This window comes from Meles meles, chromosome 8 (genome assembly GCF_922984935.1).
Source record: "Meles meles chromosome 8, mMelMel3.1 paternal haplotype, whole genome shotgun sequence".
In the NCBI taxonomy this organism is placed as follows: domain Eukaryota; kingdom Metazoa; phylum Chordata; class Mammalia; order Carnivora; family Mustelidae; genus Meles; species Meles meles.
Genome location: NC_060073.1, coordinates 30,549,238 through 30,572,582, shown reverse-complemented (window position 1 = coordinate 30,572,582; position 23,345 = coordinate 30,549,238). Strand labels below are relative to the sequence as shown.

The following is a 23,345-nucleotide window of genomic DNA, read 5'->3' as shown; positions in this document are numbered from 1 at the left end:
GTACTACTTCTGGTCAGCTCTGTGCCTTCCCAGCACATTAAGAATCTCTTAGAAATGTTAGCATTAGTTCAGCTGTTTGCAGACAAACCTACCCAGCATGAGCTGGCGGACTTTGACCACTGATGAGGGACTTGCCACATGCAGGATGATTCATCAGGCCCCAAGGAGGGTTCAGACATGTAAAGCAAGGTTCATGATCTCAAGAAGCTCTAAGTCCTGAGGTGCCTGGGTGGCTCAGAGGTTAAGCGTCTGCCTTCAGCTCAGGTCATGATCCCAGGGTCCTGGGATGGAGCCCTGCACGGGCTCTCTGCTCAGCAGGAAACCTGCTTCTTCCTCTCCCCCTCCCCCTCCTTGTGTTCCCTCTCTCGCTGTGTCTCTGCCAAATAAATAAATAAAATCTTAAAAAAAAGAGAGACCCAAGGTTCAAAACATGTGGGCTAGGCAGGCTCTTATCAGGACCCACACTACCTGTTAAGTCCCACTACAAGGACACAGGGGAAATAGACCCATACCTTGAGGCTCAGTACCATCAAGACTAAGTTGGACAATGGGTCAGCATCCTTTGGGACACGAGGCGTTCCACTTACTCCCCATTGGGTATATCTTGCATCCATACCTCATTCTCTGAGAGAGAAGATCCCATGTGGTTAATACCACTCAATATTAAACCCAATATGAAGGTTCTTATAAAGCCATACAAAGGCTGTTGACTCTCCACTCACCTGGTCTTTGTAGTATTGCCTTTGGGTCAAGACACCCAATGCTCGGTCCATGGTGTGAGACACAGTAACTTTCTGCAGAAAGAAATCTCAAAGCTTAAGGCCATTTACTGCAACCCTTGCTGATTTTAGCTCCCAGGAGCCCTCTCCCCATCTCCCCACTTAACAGTGCTCAGATTCTGCTTTAGAGAATCATTCCTTTCTTCGTGCCCTCTGGCCCCAGTGTGGGCACAGGACCCAAGACAGCCGCCAGACAGTCCCACCGTGGAATCCGAATGTTGAGAGAACATCCTGGAACTGCCCAAACCCTGGCTTGCTGTAGTCTGGTTGGATTCTCCCTCAAAGACTCCCCCAGATTCATTTTTCTGCCTAAGTGAGTCAAAACTGGTTCTGTTTCCTAAAGGCCTATGGGAGAGGCACTGCACTGCTCAGCCAGGGGCCTTACGCACGGGTCAGGACCTCCCTGGGCGGAAGCCCTGGTGAGGAAAAAGAGTTCCCTGTGGTATTTTGTCTTGGACAAGAGAATGAAAGACGATGTGAGAAAAGACACTGGGAACCCAGAGCACCAAGGCAGTGCCCCGACCCGTGTCTGTTCGATGTCGGGCGTGGACAGGATGAAGCCGACAGACAGGGCACAGACTCTTTTCCTCCTGCTGCCCCTGGGTACCCGGGCAGACGCTGCCCTCCTTCTGGGCCAAGAACCACACCCATACACTTGATTACATTTTATTTTCAGAAAGGCATCAGTCATTCCAGCCTGTTGCACAGATTACATGAGCAAGGGAGTGAAAAAAAAGTTAATCCTGAAGTCCCACCTTGATCTGCAAAAAGCCAAGCTGTGCTGTTAGAGACAGCCGAGATGATAAGAAAACAAGTGTCCTTACATCTGCTGGATCTTTCGAATTATTCAGCAAAAGCCCCAAGAAAAAGGCAAAACCCTTCCTCAAAAGCTATACCACTTTTTAGGAAACCGGGCGTGCTTCCAAAAGCCTCAACGTTGGTTATCACCCTAATAACCCTGACAAATGTCCCCTCGGCAAACTGTGCTAAGTCAGCCAGGGGGCAACGCAGGCCGGGTGTCGGCAAAACGCACCCCTGCTGCTGTTCACGAGGACATCTGGAGGTCCCCGGCTGCAGCCCCAGAGGATCCTGCCGCCAGGTTCACACAGCATCCAGACGTAAACGAAGAGACTTGCAACCACTACTGCTTAAAATAGGAACCCTTAATACTACGAGTCATTTTTAACAATGTCCCAGTCTTTAACTGCGTGTGACAAAGCCAAGATACCCCACCAATCCTATACAAAAGCTGGGGGGATAGTTTTCACACATCATTATTAGATGCTGTTAAGTCTCTCTACTGCAGACAAGCAAAGCCCATTCACAACCGAGGGATAGAGGAAAACTCAGATTTTAGCCACTGCTACCTCTTGGAAGACAGACCTGGGGAGGGTTCCAGGCCCTGCCGTGTGGAAACCTCCTCTCCGTCCCTGCCAGACACCCGCAAGTTGAGACTACAAAGGTCACTGCAATCACCCAGCACTGAGAATCTCATGGCCCCTCCCCGACAGCCCACATGTGGGAGCTTGGTCGGGCCTGCTTGGCAGCGCGGGCGCCATAAAGGGAGAGGATGAAAGCATTCCCTGGAGAGGCTGTTGAAAAGAACCCCCTGTCCCAGTACCACCGCCCTCCCCACCCCCATCAGAGTATTTAATAACCACCTCCAAGCCATCGGAGGGGAAATGACCGTGACAGGGACATGCAGAGGATCTGAGGTACTCAAGCTGTCCCTGCGAGGCTGCTCTTGCGAAAAGCCGAAGAAGAAACGTGCGGTCGAGCTCAGATGGCACGTGCTGCACCCTTTTACACTGTGTCCCTCCGACGGGTCTTCGCTGCCCACAGAACTGGCCTTCAACGTCTCTCAGAGTCTCTCTCGTCACCAAGCTGCTCAAACTAGTGTTAGTCTTGCCCAACGGGACAGGTGAAATAAAGCCTTGGGAATGCAGCAGCCAAGGAAATAAGGAATACACGGAGACACGGAAAGTTTAGGAGAAGGCCTCCCAGTGTTGATTCAGAGACAAAGGGTCAAGGCTGCCGCCAGCAGGGGGACCAGCATCAACGCTGTCATCCCAGAGACCCTGGCACCGCCGTTGCACAGGTCCTTCTGGCAACAGCTGTACTCAAGCTTCTTCAGCCCCAGGGCTTTGGAGATGGAGAGGAAGCTGCAGTCCTCAAACTTCCAACACTGGCGGTAAAAAAGTCTTGGATCTGTGGGGGAAAGGCACACACATGGGTAAGCAAGCAAGCGGGGACAGTTCTGTACCTGCCTCTGACCTCTCGGTTCTATTTCCTAGAACATAGCCACTTCCGGCAGTAGAGACATCTGGGTGGGAATGGGTATCCTTGTTGGGCTGGGAAAGGGAACAACTAGGCAAATGATGATACAGCTCAAGGCAGAACTTTTCCCTAATTCATCGGAGCCTGGAGAGTTTGTGCTGCAACAGCCAATCAAGCTGATGTTTTATTAGAGGTTTGATACGATTTTTAAGCCCATTTTCCCTTTGATCCAACAATCCTACTTCTAGAATTTACTCTTCTAGAATTTCACATTACTTGTGAAAAAGGTTAAGAGAGATGCTTGAGAAATGACAGGCATCACTGTCACAGCAAGAAACTAAAAGACAAAAATCAGTCCATTACTGAAGAAACATTTGAAGAAATTAGGGTAGAGTTCCATACAATGAAGTCCAGGTAGGTAAGGAAGGACACAGGCCTGCATGTGTCAAAGTGGAGTCTGAGTTTAAAGAAATGTAGGAAAATGGATAAATTGGACTCCATCAAAATTAAAAAATTTTGTGCCCCAATGAGCACTATCGAAAACAAAAGACAACCTGCAAAAAGGGAGAAAATGTTTGCAAATCATATAGCTGATGAGTCTAGTATCCAGACTATAGAAAACATTCTTACAACTCAATAATGAAAATACAAACATGAGCAAAAGATGCAGAGATTTCCTCAAAAAAGATACACAGATGGCCCAGTAGCACATGAAAAGATGTTTGATATAATCAGTCATTAGGAAAATACAAATCAAAACCACAAAGAGCTTTCCTTCGCACCCGATATGACGGCTTTAACCCAGAAACCGGAAAAGAATGAGTGTTGATGATGAAGTGGAGAGACTGGAAATCTGTTTCCACCACTGGTGGGAGAGTTACAGATACATTGTGATCCAGTAATTCTACTGCTGGGCCTTTACCCAAAGAAAGCAAAAACACTAATTTGAAAAGATACATGCACCCTTATGCTTATAGCAGCATTATTTACAATAGTCTAGACATAGAAGCAGCCCACATGTCCATTGATAGATGAATAGAATAAAGATGTGGTACACACACACACACACACACACACACACAATGGAATATCATGTGGCCATAAAAAAAGGATGAGATCGTGCCACTGGAGACAACATACACTATGGGTATGGGGACTATGCTTTCAGGGTCCTATACTCAGTACAGACTATACTCAGTACAGACAAATCCTATATGATTCTACTCATAAGTGGAAGCTAAAAAACAAATAAATAAATAAATAGAAAGCAGAATCAGACCTATAAATACAGAGAATAGACTGGTAGTTGCCAGGAGGGAAGGAGGGGGGTGGTTGGTAAAAACGGGTGAAGGGGAGAGGGAGATACAGGCGTCTAGTTAAGGAACACATGTCATGGGAAGACCAGACAGTGTAGGGAGTTCAGTCAACGCTACTGTAACAGCGGTGTAAGGGGACACGTGATAGGCACACTGGTGAACACAGCATCACACACACACGTCAAATCCCTTAAGTTATACACCCGAAACTAATCGTAATATTGTGTCAACTATACTCCGGGGGGGGAAAAAAAAAAGAGTTACCATATGACCCAGCAATTCCACTTCTACGCAGGGTCTACCCAGGAGAACTGAAAACTATGTTCACACAAAAGCTTGTTCAGAGCAGCATGACTCAAAACAGCGACCAAGTGGAAACCAGAAGACAGGTGAATGGAGCGACAAAAAGTGGAGTGTGATTTCAGCCACAAAAAGGACTGGAGGTCCTGATACCTTCCATGACATGGGTGAGCCTTAAAGGCACTTTGCTTTGTGGAAAAAGCCAGTCACAAAGGCCACACCCACTGCATGATTCAGTTTCCAGTAAAGGTCGGAACAGGCAAATCCATGGAGACAGCAAGTAGATGAGTAACTGCCAGGGCCTGTGGGAGGGAGTGGTGGGGAGGGACTGCTAATGGGTGTGCGATTCCTTTTTGGGATAAAAATATTTGGGAGTTAGACAGTGGTGAAACTGATGCGACTCTGTGAGTATACTAAAAGCCACTGGATTGTACACTGCAAAATGTACGTTTTCTGGTATGGGAAAACCATACCAGATTTGATCTCGATAGAATGGATGCAGACCAGGATGTAGAACAGGGGCCATATGCATAAAGGAAGTCTATGTTTGGGGGTAAATGCATTCATTTTCTCTGGAAAGATTCCCAAGAATTCTTGGGGTTGCCTTCCCAGAAGACTACCCTTCATTTATATATTTCTATATGAATTGGGATTATTTTTTTAAGTCACTGGGCAGATTTATTTTCAAAATATTTTAAACTTCATTTAAAAATCATTAGATGATTCAGTAATACAGGAAGAGTTTCCCAAAAAACATGCCATTATGGTCCCAATTTCTACACACATTGAAAAATAAAGGCCCAAAGTATATACGCCAAGTATCTTATTGTGCTTTTTGAATATTCAGAAAAATTGTGTTAAGGGAAAACCAGTGTGCTGGTTGAGAAGCATTATGGTCAATTTTCCTCTCCAAAAATAAGTGTGCACCAAGATGGCGTGCTAGCTGCTGGATGCACCCCGACAGAGAAGGGACAGTGCTGGCCCTGGGACCACTCTCTTATTATCCTCTGTGCTGGATAGAAAAAAACCACAAAAACAACAACAAAAAACCCATACAGATGCCTATTTCCTTGTTAAGGACTTGTAACTAACTTAATTTCATTCATAGCTGGGAACTTTACTATATTTGGAACTGCCGGTGTAATTGTTCCATCTTCCGCCTCAGAGGGGACGAGCATTTGGGCTGGCTTCTAACTAAGTCTGGTCAAGTGGCGGAGGCCACAGACTGTTCCAGGGCCTCTATTTTTGATAAGTACTTAAGCGGATGCTTCTAATTTGAACTAGAGGATGCTGTTGAATAGCACGAGTTACTGCCTTACGTGATCTTAACCAGGAACTGGAGCTGGAAAAACATTCAAGTTCCCAGAATTTTCACTGGAGGCACCTAACAGCCTGGAGAAAGCTGACAGTAGTTGATTAATAATTGCTACCAATGAATCATTTACTCGTGGCCTGCAGAATTACCCCAATAAAGTGGATTATCAGAGGTCCCCGGAATGGTAGAGTTTCTCTCTGCTGGGCCCACCATCCCTGATCTCTTTGAAGATTTCAGTTTGAGTCTAACATCACCAAGAAACAGTCCCTCATTGTCCTTGGCACCTCGACGCGCGCCCCTGATTCAGAAGGTTATGCCGGCAACGATCACTGGGTGCTGTCACCAAAGGCTTATGCCAGAGTCTAATAAGCACGTGGTTTATAGTTCTGGGACTGGCCGGGATGCCAGTAAATAGTGGCTGAATGAACACCCAGCACCTGCCTCCTCTCTTCTAGACTTATCTGTACAGCACCCACACAACCCTTCTGTCCTCTATCTGTCCACTGACCCTGGGAGAGAAATGTTCCCCTTTTACAGCGGGGTGTGTGTGTGTGTGTGTGTGTGTGTGTGTGTGTGTGTCTGTCTGTCTGTCCACAGTAGTGGAGTGATTTCTCCACTGGAGTACCTGACCTTTGACTCATGTTTGTGGAGACAGTGTGCCATGCGTCTCCCAGGTGCCATCAATCCAAGCTGGAGGGGGACTGAGGTGCTCTGGTAGACCTGTCTTACTGTGAGGTCAGAATTTCTCTATTTCCAGAACTGCCATCATCACATGTCAAGCTGAAGTCTTGGGACTTAAGTTCATAAAGAAGAAAAATATTTAAGATTCATATTATCCTTCTAAAAAATAGATTTTATTCTTTAGAGGAGTTTGAGATTCACAGCAAAACTGAGCAGAAAGTACAGAGTTCTCATTTAGCCCCCCTGGGACCCTTCCCTACCCTAAAGAACCTGTTCTTAGCATCCCCCACCAGAGTGGTCTACTTGTGACAACTGACGAAATGACATGGATTCGCCATTACTGTTCAAAGTCCGTTACACTTTTTACACTGGGTTTGCTCTGGGTGTCGTATGGGATTTGACAAAGCAGGACAAATATCCACCAATACAGTATCCTACAGAGTCGTTTTACTGCCTTAAAATCCCATGTTCCACCTTTTCATCCCTCCCTCCTTCCTAATAACCCCTGGCAACCGCTGACCTCTTTATGGTCTCCTTGTTTTGCCTGTTCCAAAAGGCTCCATAGCTGGAATGATCCACAACGTAGCCTTCTCAGATTGGCTTGTTCCACTTACTAATATGTATTTAAATTTCCTTCATGTCTTTTCATGGCTGGATAGCTCATTTCTTTTTAGTCCACTGTCTGGACGCACTACAACGTACAGTTCATTGACCCATTCCCTTACCAAAGGACATGTTGGTTCCTTCCAAGTCTTAACTACTGCAAACCTCTGTGTGCAGGTTTTTGTGTGGACATGGGTTTTCAATCTCTTTGGGTAAATACTCAGTGACTACTGAATCATGGGTGAGAGTATGTTTAGCTTGTTAAGAAACTGCCAAGCTGTACCATTCTGCATTCCCACGAGCAAAGAACAAGAGCTCCGGCTGCACCACATCCTTGCCAGCATTTCTGGATTCTGGCCACTCTGAACAGGTGTGTCTTGCTATTTGCGTGAACCACTTTTAAAAGCTGAACGATTCCTTGTAAGATGAGTAAGCTCTGGGTATCTCATCGATAGCATGATGGGGCTAGTCACTAATACTGTATTACGTTCTTGAAATTTGCTAAGAGGGTAGATCTTAGTGTTCTCATCACACACAATAGGGTTAACTATGGGAGCTGATGGATGTATTAATTGGACCACTGCGGTAATCATTTCCCGGTGTACACAAGTTTCAGATCGTCACACTAAACACCTCAAGTATACATGATTTTTACCTGTCAATTATATTTCAATCAAGTTGGAACATTTTTCGATAAAAGTTTAACAATCTGGTAAGACACACTGGGATTCGAGAGCTGGGGAAAAATTCTGGCTCTACTCTACCTCCTCTCCTCTACCATCCAACGCACACATTTCATAAATCAAAAGCCACAGGCAGAGAGAACTCTCTGGAGGCAGGACAGAGGCTGGAGTTCAGAGCTCCTAACTGCGAATCTAAGTCTTCCTCTACACATAATACTGCCTTTATTCTCTCATTGGAAATTACACTTGTAGCGGGGAGGTCCAAGTGACACAGATGATCAAGGTTAACTTGACGTATGTACTCACTCATAACTGGTCTTCCAATATCTGTGGAATAAACGGCTACATTCTCTCCAGGGGCCTTACTGTGCTTTCCAGATTAATAATGAATGATTGTGGTCCTCTGGAAGCAAAGGACCTGTCCCCCAAAAGAATCAAGGACCTCCCATATAGGAATCGGAATCTTATCCACATTCCAGGACTTTCCATCAAAATGATCATCAGATGATCCACTCTGACAGGATAATGCTGATGTGTCCTTACTTACTGAGGGATTTCTCCTTTCTAGGGAAATTAATCTTCTCCACCTTTCTATCAGGGTTTTCTGAACTTGTGGGTCTCCCAATCCTTTTATGAGTCTACAGGACACATTCAGCTTATTCCCTGATGATGCCCCTAGAAGGACTTTGTGGTAGAGGGTAGAAAAATAGAATAAGCTTGAAGGGTGCTTTTTTTTTTTACTTCTTAAATGATAACCGTTACCTGTTGAATGCAGGTCTCATGAGAATGAGCGTGACACACATTTTTTCCCATGCCCTCATCATCCCATTACCCTGAGGAGACAGGAAAGGGGCGCGCTCTTACCAGCTTTGACCAACAGACACGCATCATGATTAACTGAACAAACAGTGGTCTTGTTGCAGGTTTCACTGTCAACACAGTTGTAGCATTTCAGGCTATGACCTAGAGTCAGGAAGAAAATCTGTCAGTGCTTGTAAGATCACCATTGACTTGTCCTCCTGAAAGCAAAAGGGAGCCCACCACCGCCACTGGTCTGGGGCCGAGGTTGGAAACTCACGGCATGCTTCCCTTCCCACACAAACCTGTAGCAGATACATTTTCCCAACTTCAAACTACAGTTCCAGCAGCATTTTTTGGACCCTGATAGAAGTGCAAAAGGAATCTCCATATTTCAAAATCCATATAACTGGGACACCTGGCTGGCTCAGTCAGTTCAGTGTCTGCCTTCGGCTCAGGTCATGATCCCAGGGTCCTGGGATTGAGTCCCACATCCGGTTCTCTGCTCAGCAGGGAGCCTGCTGCTCCCCCTGCTTGTGCCTCCCCCCACCTCTCTCTGACAAATAAATGAATAACATTTTAAAAGTAAATAAATAAATAATAAAATCCATATAACCAGGCAATTGAGAAGATTCCTCTTACCTTCAACTAGAAGTGATTTACAAACAAAAAGGAAATGCTTAATTTGCAATGTAGTAAGATATTAAAAGGAAACTATCAAGAGAAAAAACTAACAGAATTCTATAAATGCCTTCCAGGCCACGACTACGCTCTGTTTGATCACATTCTCCTAGACTGATACTCAGTTATCTGGTAGTACATAATCTGTGTGAAAAGACATTTTCAAAGATGAAATATGTACAATCTCAAAGAAGAATGTCATGTTAAACTCAGACCAAGTGTGGGTTTTAGAACCCAAGAGCTGACTCATAGTTCTAAGTCCAAAGCCTACATTCATCACACAGGGGAGGGGAATTCTCCAGAAGGCCAGAAGAAAGTGGCTCGTCACTATCTGAGCACCACAGGAATCAAGCTCTCTGTAACATATAAAATGGCCACACTGCCTTCACCGGTGTGAAATCCCATCCAGCACAGGGCCCCCTGACTTATGAAGGTTCCAGATTAACCTTTGAAATGTCAGTCCAAAAAAGGCTCCCCTGCCCACTTTGTTTGCAGATGACAAGACAGATGCCTGCAGAAGTGAAGTGGCTCACTCAAGGACACCTGAAGGACACCCAAAGCAGCACAGCGGGAGCCAGCCCCCACACCCAGCGGCCGGGGTCAGCCCACTCTGCCTTCTCCCTCCCACTGTTAGCGTTAGTCGTGCCTCTGTGAGAGGGGAGCCACCATGAGAAGGGACGAAGATGTGGTCTTTCTGCAGTCCCCTCCCTGTTCCAGATGTGTGCACGTGTATGGGAGGGGAGGATAATAAGAGGGAAGAATGTTCTAGCCTGGATACTTGGGAGGGTCACTTGAAAAGGCTGTTCTAAGGACTGACTTCACCTGGCTAAAGCCAGACCTCATTTGGCTTCTAGAGAACCCGCTGAAAACAGAGGAACCAAAGCTCACCCTTAACTTCTGTGGGGCAGAGATACAGCTAACGTGTTCATTTGGGGTGTGCAGGGATCCCGTATGCCTCCAGGCTAAGCTCTGGGTCTTGGCGGAATTGTCATGAGAGGTAGGCTCTGTGACCTCCAACTCTGTGTTTGAAGAGAAAACCAGATCTCCCACGTTACAAAGGGAGAGTTGGGACTCAAACCCAGGCCATCAGTTCTGAAACCCGAGCTTGGTTTAACTGTGACGTTCTTCTAACAGTCCAGAGCAGGAAAGGAAAGGGCACAAACTGTGAGGGGATCCGACTCTGGGCTAATGGAGGTGAGAGGGAGGATTCCCTGCATTTTCCTCAGAGCCCAGGCAGCAGCCAGGGAAGCATCTCCCCGCATGGGCTCGAGTTCCGGACAGACCCTGACTCTCTGTGGAAGGGCTGGGGACCTGTCACACCATGGGCGCTGGCCCCAAACCCAAGCAGATGCTGACTGGGGGAGATTGGGCATGAGGAGGCAATTCCAATTACAGGAAATACACTGGGCAGAGGAACAGAGACGAGTATGTCGTGAGCCCCATCACCACCAACCCCAGGTACCAGTAACAGAGGTGGGGAGGGCGGGCCATGAGGGCTCTTTTTTCTCAGAAAGGGAAAGCATATCCGAACGTGTCCTTGGGCAAATTCCTTCTTTGCCTCAGTTCCCTCAACTGTAAAATGGGAATAATAACTAAGATCCCTCATGGGGTGGCTGGAAGGGTTAAGCAAGACTAGGCTTGGCCCCGTCCCTAGGACACAGAAAAAAATTGGTACAGGTTAGTTGCTAACGCTAACAGTATCTAAGACATGCTCTGACACGGCAGAGATCTCTTCATCGCTCCTTGCGTTGCTACTTCCCTTTCTGCCTCTCCCCCACCAAAAAAAACCTCTGAAAAACTGGCCGAACTAACCAGACAGAGGCAGAAAAAAAACATTTGATCCTTATCATGATGCAAAGCAAGTAACACAGCTGTTGCCTTTTTTATTTTTTAAGATTTATTTATTTATTTGACAGAGAGAGTGAGTGAGCAGGGGAGGGACAGAGGGAGAGGCAGACTCCCCACTGTGTGTGGAGCCTGATCCGGGACTCAACTGCACAACCCTGAGGTCAGGACCTGAGCCGAAATCAAGAGTTGAACATCTAACTGACTGAGCCACCCAGGCACCCTAGTAACAAAGGTATTTCTACCATTAAAGAACTAAGACTCGGGAACATGCAACTACTTCCAGGAACCAGGGAGGGGGCAGCAGGGAAGGAGTTCAGAGCACACTCTGGTGCCAGTCCACTGGGGCTCAAATTTGGGCTGCACCACTTCTGTGTGACATTTTACAAATTATTTCATCTCTTTGGGCCTTACTCTGGTCATTGCTAAAACGATGGCAAAAACAGGACCTACTCCACAGAGCTGACATTAGGATTCAGTAACCGAGTGCACTCAAAATGCAGAGGACAGTGGTAGGCACATGAAGGCTGCGAATGGGCTGCTGCCACTGCTTCTAAGATCGTCATCATTGTCCTCGTCACTATCACACGGCAGTCGCCCCCGTGCAGAAGGAGCTCAGCACTTAAAAGCTGGGGCCCACTGGGGTCGCCAACAGCTGGTGAGAGGGAGAAACTTTAGCTGCTGAGTGTACCCCCAGGCCTGCTCTCCCCTGAAAGCTACTGTCACCCAGGATGGGGGGGGGGTCACTCAGGAAGGTGCTCCAAGGAGAGCAAGAATGTCACGTAGGAAGGAGCTGTCACACAGCCCTAGACCTGTCACACTGGAAGGCAAAAGAAGCAAAGCCAGGTCCGAGGCCAGTGGCATCCACTCCGTCTCCCTGAGGCCTAAGAAAAAGGAAGCTTATGACCAAGGTGACCTAGATGCTCTAAATCTGTGTCCCCAGGACCACTCACCTGAATGGCAGAGCACAGCGAGGATGAGCAGAAGGATGAAGCCTCCTTTGCTACCCATTGTGATTGTCCACAGAATCTGTGAGGAAGGAACACAGAGGGTTGTCATGCACCAACAAAGGACTGCTGGCTATTTCAGAAACCAACAGGAGGAAGGCCTGGAGCCTTCAGGAAACATGAGGAAGGAGTTAGCACAGAAAGAAATGGTCTGGGGTGCTATGAGCCAAGGTGCTTTCCTGGTCCCTCCTCTTGCCCCCAGACCTCAGGTTACTGAAGAAATGCTCCCCATCCTGGCGAGAGGGGCAGCTACCGGGAGTCAACGCAGAGTGGATCAAGCATCAGCAAGAGCCAGGCCCTGCCCCAGCTCCCACCTACAGTGGCCAGGAGAAAAGACTTACCTTTGACTAAACCTCAGTCCCTCCAAGTTGCAGTGGGGATAACACTCTCTTCCCCATAAGGGCTGTTGAGTCAAATGAGAATAAGAGAAAATAATACAGCGACTATAATTGCCACTGCGCTGGCCCACCCCAAGCTGCTGGCTGAGCATGGGGGCCTAGCAAGGGCCATCTCTCCAGGCCATGCCACTAAGTGTGTCAGACCAAACAAAGCGGTGACCCTGGAGGGCACTGGCAGGCTTTCTGCAAAGAATAGGAGGCAAGGGTTTAGCAGGCCCAGAAGCTCCGGCTCCCGGTCTTAGCAAGCGTGATGCAGACAGCGCCTTGTTCGCCTCCCCCCCCCCCCGGGGAAGTAAAGAGGGGTCCTGCTAACTTCGATGACCAGTGCGCTTACATTAATGCCTACGTGTGTGGCAGTGAGCACCAGGGGAGGAAACGGGAGGGCTGAAATGCCTCAAACCCTCCTTTCACCTGACAAGGAAGCCAAAACACAGAGCAGTTTCTTGTCTAAGTCTAAGCCATGAGTGGCAGATCTAAGGGGTCTCCCAATCCCACGGCTACTTTCCTGACCCCACCCCAAAGCAAGGAAGCAAGAGCGCCTCTAACCCAGGGTGCCCATGCTCTCCTCCTCTCAGCCCCACAGGCCGGGACAGCCCGGGGCTCTGGCTGGGTGAACAGCCCCACCCCCCTTTGTTAGGAATGTCATCTCTATACCTCTGAAGGTCATCTGCTGCTCAGAAACTGATCAAGGTCAGGGGAGGGTTGAGAAGCAGAAAGAACAGGTTCTGGCATTGCCCAAAGTCAAAAACACAGAGGAGGTCAAGCCGGGATGAAAGAGACAGGTTGCATTCCTGGGGGGGGGGGGGGGACCCAGGAAGAAAATCAAACAGAGCCGGGCCTTCCATTACAAGTTGAGTAACGTCCTCTTCCCTCTGGGGTCTTCGATACCTACAACAGTCTATGAATGGCCACCACCCCCCATGCCGACCCTGCTGGGACTTAGCTGCCCTCAGCAACCCTGCACAGTGAGGACGTGAGGTGGCCAAGGGCAGCGGTGGAGAGCTCGGACGCTGGTGGACCAGAGGCCTGGCCCTCGGGGCGGCTCGGTCACTGTCTCCTGAGCCACTTTTCCCTCACTTGTAACAAGGGGGGTTGCAGAGGCGCTTCCCAACACCATGAGGATTCAATGGGATAAAACAAGTTAAACGAGTAGGTGCACAGGCAAGCGGTGGTTGTCACCCACAGGCCTCGTGCCCTGACTCGGACGGGCACGTCTACCACACCTTCCGTTCGAGGATCTGAGTCACCGCGGGTCTTTCTTCCTGCCCCCTGACCCTGAGAGGTGGGGGCCCTGAGGTCTCTGCTCCCTAACGGATGAGGAAGAGGCCTCACTCAGCCCCTCCTGCTGGCACCCCGTGCCCCCTACCTGGAGCCCCAGCTACTCTCCCCTCACCAGTGAGTGACCGGGGCCTCAGCCCCTGCCAGCTCCCCGCCCGGCTTTTCTTCCTCAGGAGTTTTTGGGGAGCGAGAAGGATTTACCTGCTCAAGTGAGGCAGGGCTCAGGTCTGTGGAGAACAGCTGCCTGCGAGTGAGCAAGGAGAGGAAGGAACCCAACTGAGGGGGCAGGAGCTACGAGAGCAGAATGGCTACAACATCCAGTGTCCCCACTGAAGAGGTGGAGGGAGCTCCCGCCCCGGCTCAGGAGCTGGAGAGGCATCAGGCTGGCGGGAATTGCTGGGTCCAGGTCCCCTGGAGTGGCCATTAGCGTGAATGCCACCACCACGACAGACAAACAGGGAGCAGGGTTCCTGGATGGACCCCATGATGAAGACCCTCTCCTAGGAAAGGCGCATCTCTTTTTTTTTTTTTTTAAGATTTTATTTATTTATTTGACAGAGAGAGATCACAAGTAGGCAGAGAGGCAGGCAGAGAGAGAAAGGGAGAAGCAGGCTTCCCGCCGAGCAGAGAGCCCGATGTGGGGCTCGATCCCAGGACCCTGAGATCATGACCTGAGCCGAAGGCAGAGGCTTAACCCACTGAGCCACCCAGGTGCCCTGGAAAGGCGCATCTCTTAACAAAAGCAGAAAAGAAGCCACGAACTGGGGAAGGGAGAGGCTTTCTGGTCTGGTCTGGAGAGTTCGATCATGGCATCGGGCAGCTCTGGCTCTGCCACTTCTACCGTTAACTCAACCTTTGAGCTTCAGCCAGCCTGGGGATAAGGACACAGACCGCAGGGGGCAGTGCCTAGCACTGGGGAGGCATTCAAAAAGCAGTTGCCACTACAGCCTTACTGCGAAGTCTTGAGGTTACCAGGAGGAAGCAGCTGGGTAGGGAGGAGGTATTGGGGGGTGAGGGCTGGGGGAGGGTGGGTGCAGTAGGGAGCCGTAGGTGAGGAACCCAGACAAACACCCCGAAATGGATGGACCACGGGGACATCTTAGGCCCCAAACGTCAAGCAGCCCCCAGCTTTTCAGGTTGGAAGGGGTGTCAGGTCTTGGTTTCAACATGCCGCCCGGCTGACTGGGGGTCGCAGCAGGGTGACTTGGCTGCAGGAGGGCAGAGATCGTGGAGGAAGCAAGGGGCCAGTGTATGGATACCAAGGGGAAGCTGTTCAAACTGAAGTAGGACCAAGTCTTCACCAACAACCATGACAAAAATATACCATTTCCTAGGGCAAAACGTTATGGAGTTGGGGGCGAGGGAGGACGGGAGAGACCTGGTTGTTTTCAAGCAATTTTATAAATGTCCCCAAAATGTTGACAGTAGAGGATGCTAAGCAGGATACCTTATGATTTCTTATTTCTCCTCCTGACCCTTTGCTTTCTGCCATACTTTCCTCAGCTGTTCTCTCAGGAGCCAGGCCTGATTTCCATAATCAGAAATACTGGGGAAATCTGCACATAATGTTTCCCTTCGGGGAGGCGTCTATCACCTATCTTTTCACAAATCTTTTTCTTTTCTTCTTTTTTACAGGAAGTGTTTGGAGCCATTTTATTTATTTATTTGGGAGAGAGAGAGAGTGCACAGAGTGGGTAGGGAGAAGCAGACTCCCCGCTGAGCAGAGAGCCAGATGCGGGACTCGATCTTGGGACTCAGAGATCCTGACCTAAGCCGAAAGGAAACGCTTAACCGGCTGAGCCACCCAGGCGCCCCTTGGCAAATCTTTCTCAGAATGAAAACACAAAAAAACTGAACCTCCTGATTTCAAATACTTCCCCCTGGTCTAAAACAGCCCCCACTGGACACTTTAAATGATGCCCGTGAGCAAACGTTTGTCGGATGGTGGCTGAGGCAGAGGAGCCGGCCTGACTCCTCCAATCCACCCACGCCAAACGCTTCCATGCAAGGTGCACCCAGAGGGCCTCAACGCTCTCTTTTCCAAAGATATGAACTCATCGAAACAGCCGAAGTGAATATAATGACTGCAAACAGACCACAGCCATTCTGAATAAGGTCCACTGAATAAAGACAGGTTTTCCTGGGACGTTCTGCCCTTGACTCAGAAGTTCTGGCGTCTCATCACAGGATGAGGTAAATACTCCTTACTCACTCAAGGATACATACCCATTGTTTAAAACAGCAAACATCTGGCAACAGATGTGCCTAGAAGTAATTGAGTATGCAATTCCTTGGGAGGAGTGCACAGCCATGCGGAATTAAGTATTAAGGAAAAAGCCAGTCTAAAGATAAGCTATAATCTTATTCCTGTTTCTTAAAGATACAATGCTTAGCATACCGTACCACCTTTTCTGAACTTTTTCGGAACCTGTGGTTGACAGAATGGTAGAACTATTGGTAGCTTATTCACACCAAAATATATTCTCGTAACAGTAGACATTTTTATAGAAAGAGCCCTCAAAATGATAGCAGGGTAATAATGTACTTATGAACTACTTCACTTGTCGCTTCTTAACTTTTTATTTTTCTACTACTGAACCTGATCAGGTATAAAACATACATACCACCTTTCAGAATTGGCTTCTTTGAGGTAAAAAAAGGTTTCGTGTACACATACTCTCCTGAGTCTGTCTGACAGCAATTATTTTAGTCATACTCTGTATTTGTAAAACATGAGGCTCAGGGGATTTTCTAGAAGTCCTGCGAGAGTGAGAGCTACATTCTAATCCCACACTGCTGCCAACTCACACGACATTCAAATAGTCCAACAACCCTTTACTTCCACTCCTCACTTGTGAAAGGGTAATAATGGTTTTATATAAGGATAACACATAAGAATAAGACTTGAGAAGTTCATAGCCCAATGTGGACCAAAACATAGCAGGTTAAGGAAGAAGCAAGTGGACAAATGCATGTCAGTCGGATCACTATTTACTCACTCGGATACACTGAGACGTAAAAGGAAGCTAAAAATTTGCAAGGTGATTTACAAACACAAGCATTCCCTGTCAAGTTCCCGAAAATGTTTTGGGTAGCAAATTTATGGATAGTGTGAGCCTAGATTCCATTATCCCCCCAGATGCCATTATTTTAAAAGGAAAACAAAGACACGTTACTGTGCAGCCAAAAGCCCCAACCAGTCCTTCCAAATATCTATCCATTTAAACGAGCCACAGGAATTTAACTACAAAGCATTTAACACTAACTATTTAATGATGTAACTGACACAAATGAAAGGAATTCACTAGTGGGTCTCTTTACTACTGTGAAGTAGTTTCAGACTCGACAACAACTGTCTGCTGGGAGCAGGTGTCCTACTAGGCGCTGCATTAGTGACCCGCTGAACCAGGCAAGGCCTTGCTCTTGGCAAGCTACCAGAGGTGGACACCAGCTAGTGCTAAAGACTAGGAGGAAAATAAAATAAGGACACAGCACTGGTTCTAGACCTGAGTGGCCAAAGAATCATCTGGAGGGCAGGTAAGCTCAGATGCTGAGTCCCATCTAGAGATTCTGACTCTCCAGGTTTCAGGACCCAAGATTCTGCATTTCTAACCAGGCACACACTAAGAACCACTGGGCTGATCGGGTTGGAAGCTTCTCTAACAATGTTGTGAGAGAAGCTGTCTGTTCTGATTAAATAATTAAAGCCTGCTTCTCCTTTTATGGGCCCGTGCGATGACGCTGGGTTCGATGTCACCGAATGCCAGCTGTAAGCAAACACTTCTTTCAGTGAGCAGAAGTTATGGCCAGTTGCTACGCTGGTGTTTGACGGGGTAACTACACCGAATCCTCACACAATGCCGTAAAGTAAATTTAATCCCTGCCTCCGTTTATCAAGGGAGGGAACTGAGGGTTGAGGAAGGGACTGAACTAAGGCAACAGTGGTAGGTAGGATAAATAACACTTCTCCGGAGAGATGTCCACACCCTAATCCCAGGGCCACCTTAGATGGCAAATGACTCTGTAGAGGAGATTAAGGTTACAGATGGTTCTGGATTATCCAGAATCACGTGGGTGATTACAATGAAGAGGATGAGGAAGGCAGCAGTGTCTGTCGGAGAGATGGGAAAACAGAAGCAGCAAGAAGGCCTCAGTCTGTGGAACATGCGACTCTTGATCTCAGGGTTGTTTGAGTCCCATGTTGGGTGTAGAGATTACTTAAAAATAAAATCTTGGGGTGCCTAGGTGGCTCAGTTGGTTAAGCATCTGACTCTTGATTTCAGCTCAGCTCCTGATCTCAGGGTTGTGAGATCGAGCTCTGCACTGGGCTCCATGCTGGGCGTGGAGCCTGCTTAAGATTCTCTCTACTTCTCCCTCTGCCCCATTCGCCCTGCTCACACATTCCTGCTCTCTCTTAAAAAAAAAAAAAATGCCTCCAGAAAGGATGCAGCCCCAGTGAGGCCTGGGACAGACTTTTGACACAGGAAACCGCAAGGTTGATAAATCTGCATTAAGCCCCCAAATTTGTGGTGATTTGTTTCGGCAGCAATAGAAAACTGGGACATAGTCAGAGTAGCATTTAAGCCCAGGTCTGAGATTAAATGCTCTGGAGGAGAGACTTCTTGTGAATTGAGCTTCTCAAATAAATTAGTTAAGCTGAGGCCATGGAAAGGAGACTTTACATCAGCACAGGTTGCCAGAGACTCACAGCAGTTTCGTCCCTGCTCCAAGGACCGTGGTGCCTTAGAGGCTGATGAATGTTATGGCTAGAAGTGTCCTCAAAAATAAAACCCAATGTGCTAATTTTCTGGAAAATTCTCGGGAGGCCCAGGGTATGAAGTTCCCTGTCCCAAGGCAATAAACTGTGGCAGAACCACACAGGGTGGACCCACTTCCATTCAGCAGGGGCTGGTAGCTCACAAGTGGGGCTTAGCATTACTGTCAGAAGGCCTGGAACTTTGCCTACTTATAATCCTGGCCACACACTGCGCGAGCCTGCAGGGGTCATGCGTGCGGAGACGCCCAGACAGAAATCAACTACTCAGTTCAAGAAGTCACTGCATCAGAAGGCAGATGCAAAGAGAAAGCCGCCTTCATAAGGGCCAGCCCCTCCCAGCCACCCTGAGGTCCTGCTGGCAGAGATGACCACCCCAAAACTCTTTAAACCACATGAATCGGCAGCTTGCCTCAGGAGGGCCCGCTCTGCCATCTGTTCCAGGGCCGCCAAGTGCTAGGGAGCTTTCCCAAGAGGGCCTCTTCTGAGAGATCCTCTTCCAGGCCCTGCCCTTTGAGATTATGCACGCACAGTGGAAGGTTCAGTGAAGATCTGCACAAAGATCTAGGACTTAGGTAAAAATGTCTTCCCCTTTGGAAAAACCTCATCACCTCTGGGCTTGGCTTTGTTTGTGGCAGCCTGGCCTGAAGTTATAGCTCCAGGAATTTTAAAAATCTGTTTCTTTTCAAAAGCTTGGACCTGTAGCTGTGAAAGATGAATTCCATTACACACCAGCTCTCATCATTCCAAAGCCCTTTTATTTATTTATTTTTTAAAGATTTTTATTTATTTATTTGACAGAGAGAGATCACAAGTAGGCAGAGAGGCAGGCAGAGAGAGAGAGGGAAGCAGGCTCCCCGCTGAGCAGAGAGCCCGATGCGGAACTCGATCCCAGGACCCTGAGATCATGACCTGAGCCGAAAGCAGCACTTAACCCACTGAGCCACCCAGGTGCCCCTCCAAAGCCCTTTTAATGTGGGCTTTTATCTTCCAAACCACGCAGCATAATGGACTGTTCTCCTTACATGAGGGTTCAGCAAAAGGTTTCCTGTTTTTGTTTTAAGAATACAGAAGCCACAAGTTACAGGCCTGTGTGGACCTCAGGGAGGCTACTCCCTCCCCATCCTGGGATTATACACTTCCCACCACAGTAAATAACCACAGTTTGGGAAATGTTGCCACCTCCTCAGTGAACATTCTGAGCTCGGTGGGCGTTTCTGGGAGGATTGGGAGTGAGACGCCCCTGTGGGGAACAAGAACAGCTGCTGTGGGGTCACAGCAACAGTCCCTAAAATATTAACAGCCACAACTGTTCTCCACAAACAGGTGCCACTGATTTCCACGAATGATCTCCGTTAGTTCTGATAACACCCTATGAAGAATGGGTCTATTATTTTACTGATATGAAGGGGAAGCTGAAGAGCTTGCTCAGGATTACCCAGCCAGTAAACAGCAGAGCCAAGGTTCAAACCCTGGGGTGTTGCCCGGCCCCTAACCACTACCCAGTGATACACGAACTTGGTAGGGAAGTGCAAACTCACCACTTCTGCTCACTGCACACCAGGCTGCAAATTGTACCTGATTCTAGGCGGATTCCAGAGGCAACAGATTAAGCCAGAGAAAGTCAGACGAAGTAGTGGAAAGGAAGTATTTCCCTGTGAACTGAACACCAACTCATCTCTGGGTTAACCACTGCGTTCGAAGTCTCTCCCTCTCTTTCAAAAATTTATTATCACAAGCTAACATGGCAGAGGTGCTGTGTCTCTAAATCGGTAAAATATGGGCTGATTTGTTTAGAAAGAAGTGGCAATACTGCAGGTGAAAGGGGTGGGGAGCCAGGTCTCCGCTGGGGCCCCCCTGACCTCTTTAGGAAAGTCACCACCCGGTGAGAACAGGATTTTTTAAGACTCAGCTGGTCACAGCGGACGGGAAAACACCCTCAAAAAGGATACAGTGATCGGGGCCAGCGGAGGGGTGTACTGTTTCACAAACCGGGCCTCCCGCGGGCAGACTGTCAGTAGCCGCCGCCAGCGTGAGTCACAGATGCCCGCGCTCAGTGTGCCACGTCCGAGAGGCCATTTCCCGGACACGGAGCGTGAGTGCCAGCGAGGGGGAAAAGGGGACACGTTAACTCGGCACCTTTCCAGCCTCCGGGGAGACCCTGCTTCTCACCAGCAACCACAAAAAACCACTAGCTAACGTTTCTTTAAAAACCCGGCTGTCAGACTCCGGGAGCGATGGAGCCCCGCCAAACAAAACGCCAAGACCACCAGCCTTAGACTTAAAATGTCTCCCTTTCGGCCCCGTCCACAATTCCAAATTTGTACGTCTAGACCACGCCTGTGACCACTCGCCTGAGAGGGGAGCGGGCTAACCTCCTTTCAAGGCGCGATCTCTCCTCCCTAAGTTACAACAGCTTCCCTCCAGTGACGCGAGGGGAGGAGGCATGATTCCGGGAAGATACTGGCGACGCCATGGAGGGCACCCGGTGCGGAATCTGGAGTGTTTGGGGAAGAGCGCCCTCTTCCTCCCCCGCGCCCCCGCGCTTCTCTTTTTGTTAACAAAGGAAGCCAGCGTTCCGCCGGGCTCCCTGGGGAGTCCCAAAAAGGCCACCAAAGGCCTCGGGTGCGGGGATGCTGCGGGCCGCGGGCGGCTCGAAGGGGTCCGGAGAGGACGGTCGCAGCACCCTCCTGCGTCGGGGGTCTCCGCCCGCCCGGACCCAGACGCCCGGGCCGTGAGCGCACACGCCGGCTTAAGCTCACTGGAGCCGCAGGCTCGGAGTGCGGCTCGGGCCCTTCCCCGCCTCGGACCTTACCTTCCCGCAACCTGGTCCCGTTGCTAACACCGCGCGGTTTGCGCGCTCCGCCCCGCCCGTCTTTATAGCCTGGGTGGGCCGGGCTCCGCCCCCTCCCGCAGGCCCCACCCCCGCCGAGGCTCCGCCCGGACCCGAGAGCTGCGGTCTGTGAGTGCAAGGTCAGCCGGGTCCTATCGCGGAGTGCAGACACTTGGCACTTAACCACTAAGCGCTCCCAGAACACCCTAGCGACGGCCGGGCAACCAGTCTGGCCCAGGCAGCCGGGCAGCCACTCCTCGCAGGGTGAGTCAGGCTCCCCGCCCAGGTTCAGAAAGAGAGGGAGACCTCGGCGCGCCTGGGTGGCTCAGTCGGTTAAGCGTCTGCCTTTGGTTCAGGTCATGATCCCCAAGTCCCGCTCGTGGCTCCCTGCCGCTTCTCCTTCTGCCTCTCTGTCTCTCATGAATAAATAAAATCTTAAAAAAAAAAAAACAAAACAAAACTATGACTATGAGTAGATTACGACCTTTAAAATCCACAAGACAAAATTTATAGTGTCCTCCTCCGATGTGTTACAGGAAACAAAAATATGTAATTCCATGAATTCTGATGTTCCCTTCATTTAAAAATATATTTATTATGTTTGAAAAAACTTTCTTGTGCCCATGCTAAGCTTCCACTTTGGCGGGGCTGTCTGGCTATCCAATCCTGCTTGCAGCCTCAGTCTCCTTTTAAGATTTTATTTATTTGACAGAGATCACAAGGAGGCAGAGAGGCAGGCAGAGAGAGAGAGGAGGAAGGAGGTTCCCTGCAGAGCCCAGAGCCGGATGCGGGGCTCTATCCCAGGACCCTGGGATCATGACCTGAGCGGGAGGTAGAGGCTTTAACCCACTGAGCCACCCAGGTGCACCCCCCCCCCCCATCTCCTTTTCTTTGCATGAATGCACGAGATACATTTTATGCAGGGAAATCATATGACAACCGATTATGACATGTGCCTTCTACCATGACCTACCATGACCTACCAAGCTACCTCTGGTGGCTTTGGGATATCAGGGAATGACTTTCCATTGGTGGTGCCCAAATCTTGGTTTTCCTCTCAATGAATGGGGAGTCTCAAATCACGACTTGCTTTGATATTTAAAATGTGTCTGCTTAAAGCAGTGAATACATGTATTTCCTTGTTTACAGAACTCTTTCACATGCATTTTCTCATACACATCCTATTAGCTGTTCCCTCCTTGGAACCCTTGGATTCTGAGATGCCACCCTCTCCTAGTTTTGCTTCCAGCTTCTTGATCTTTCAGTCTTCAGTCTTTTCCACTACCTCTTCTAAATCCGGTGTTGCCAGGGTTGGACTGAGGCCGTTGCTGTGTGCTCCCTCAGTGAGGATACTGGATACTGCATCCGCTTAGTTTTGCCTTTGGGGATATGTATGTTTGCAGATAATTTGCAAATCTTCATTGTCCATCCCTGACCACTCTCTCAGTCTTCATATTCACACTCAACTGATTGCTGGAATCTGTATGGCCTACAGGCATCTTGAATTCAAAATATACCCAAATCTCATCTCCAGTGTTCAACTTTATTTCCTGCATTTTCTTTTGCATAAATGAAGCCAGAAACCTGGGAATCACCTTTGATTTCTTCTACTCTTTCACATATGATCACCAACTCCTACTTACTTTCTTTTGTAGATAACTGTTTCATCCTCTTTTCACTCTACTCCCACTGCTACTGCCCTAACTCAGACCTGTAAGCATGTCTTATTTGTGGAATTCCAAGTTCTTCCCAGCAGGTCTAAATGCTGCCGGTGTTA

At 48.8% G+C, this 23,345-nt stretch overlaps 1 protein-coding gene across 3 annotated transcripts; it reads right to left on the bottom strand.

Moving 5' to 3' along the window:
- Positions 1–1,431: 1,431 nt before the first annotated feature.
- Positions 1,432–21,633, bottom strand: CD59 (CD59 molecule (CD59 blood group)). Of its 3 annotated transcripts, none has more exons than XM_046017150.1 (4): positions 21,551–21,633; positions 12,232–12,307; positions 8,819–8,917; positions 1,432–2,987 (listed from the first exon to the last, which is right to left on the bottom strand). In XM_046017150.1, exons 2-4 carry the CDS (start codon positions 12,287–12,289, stop codon positions 2,791–2,793), a joined length of 354 nt encoding a protein of 117 aa, XP_045873106.1. In that variant the 5' UTR covers positions 12,290–12,307; positions 21,551–21,633; the 3' UTR covers positions 1,432–2,790. The 3 variants fall into 3 exon arrangements, with proteins under 3 accessions (XP_045873106.1, XP_045873107.1, XP_045873108.1); XM_046017151.1 differs by lacking the exon at positions 21,551–21,633 and adding an exon at positions 20,277–20,397; XM_046017152.1 differs by lacking the exon at positions 21,551–21,633 and adding an exon at positions 20,314–20,362.
- Positions 21,634–23,345: the final 1,712 nt, after the last annotated feature.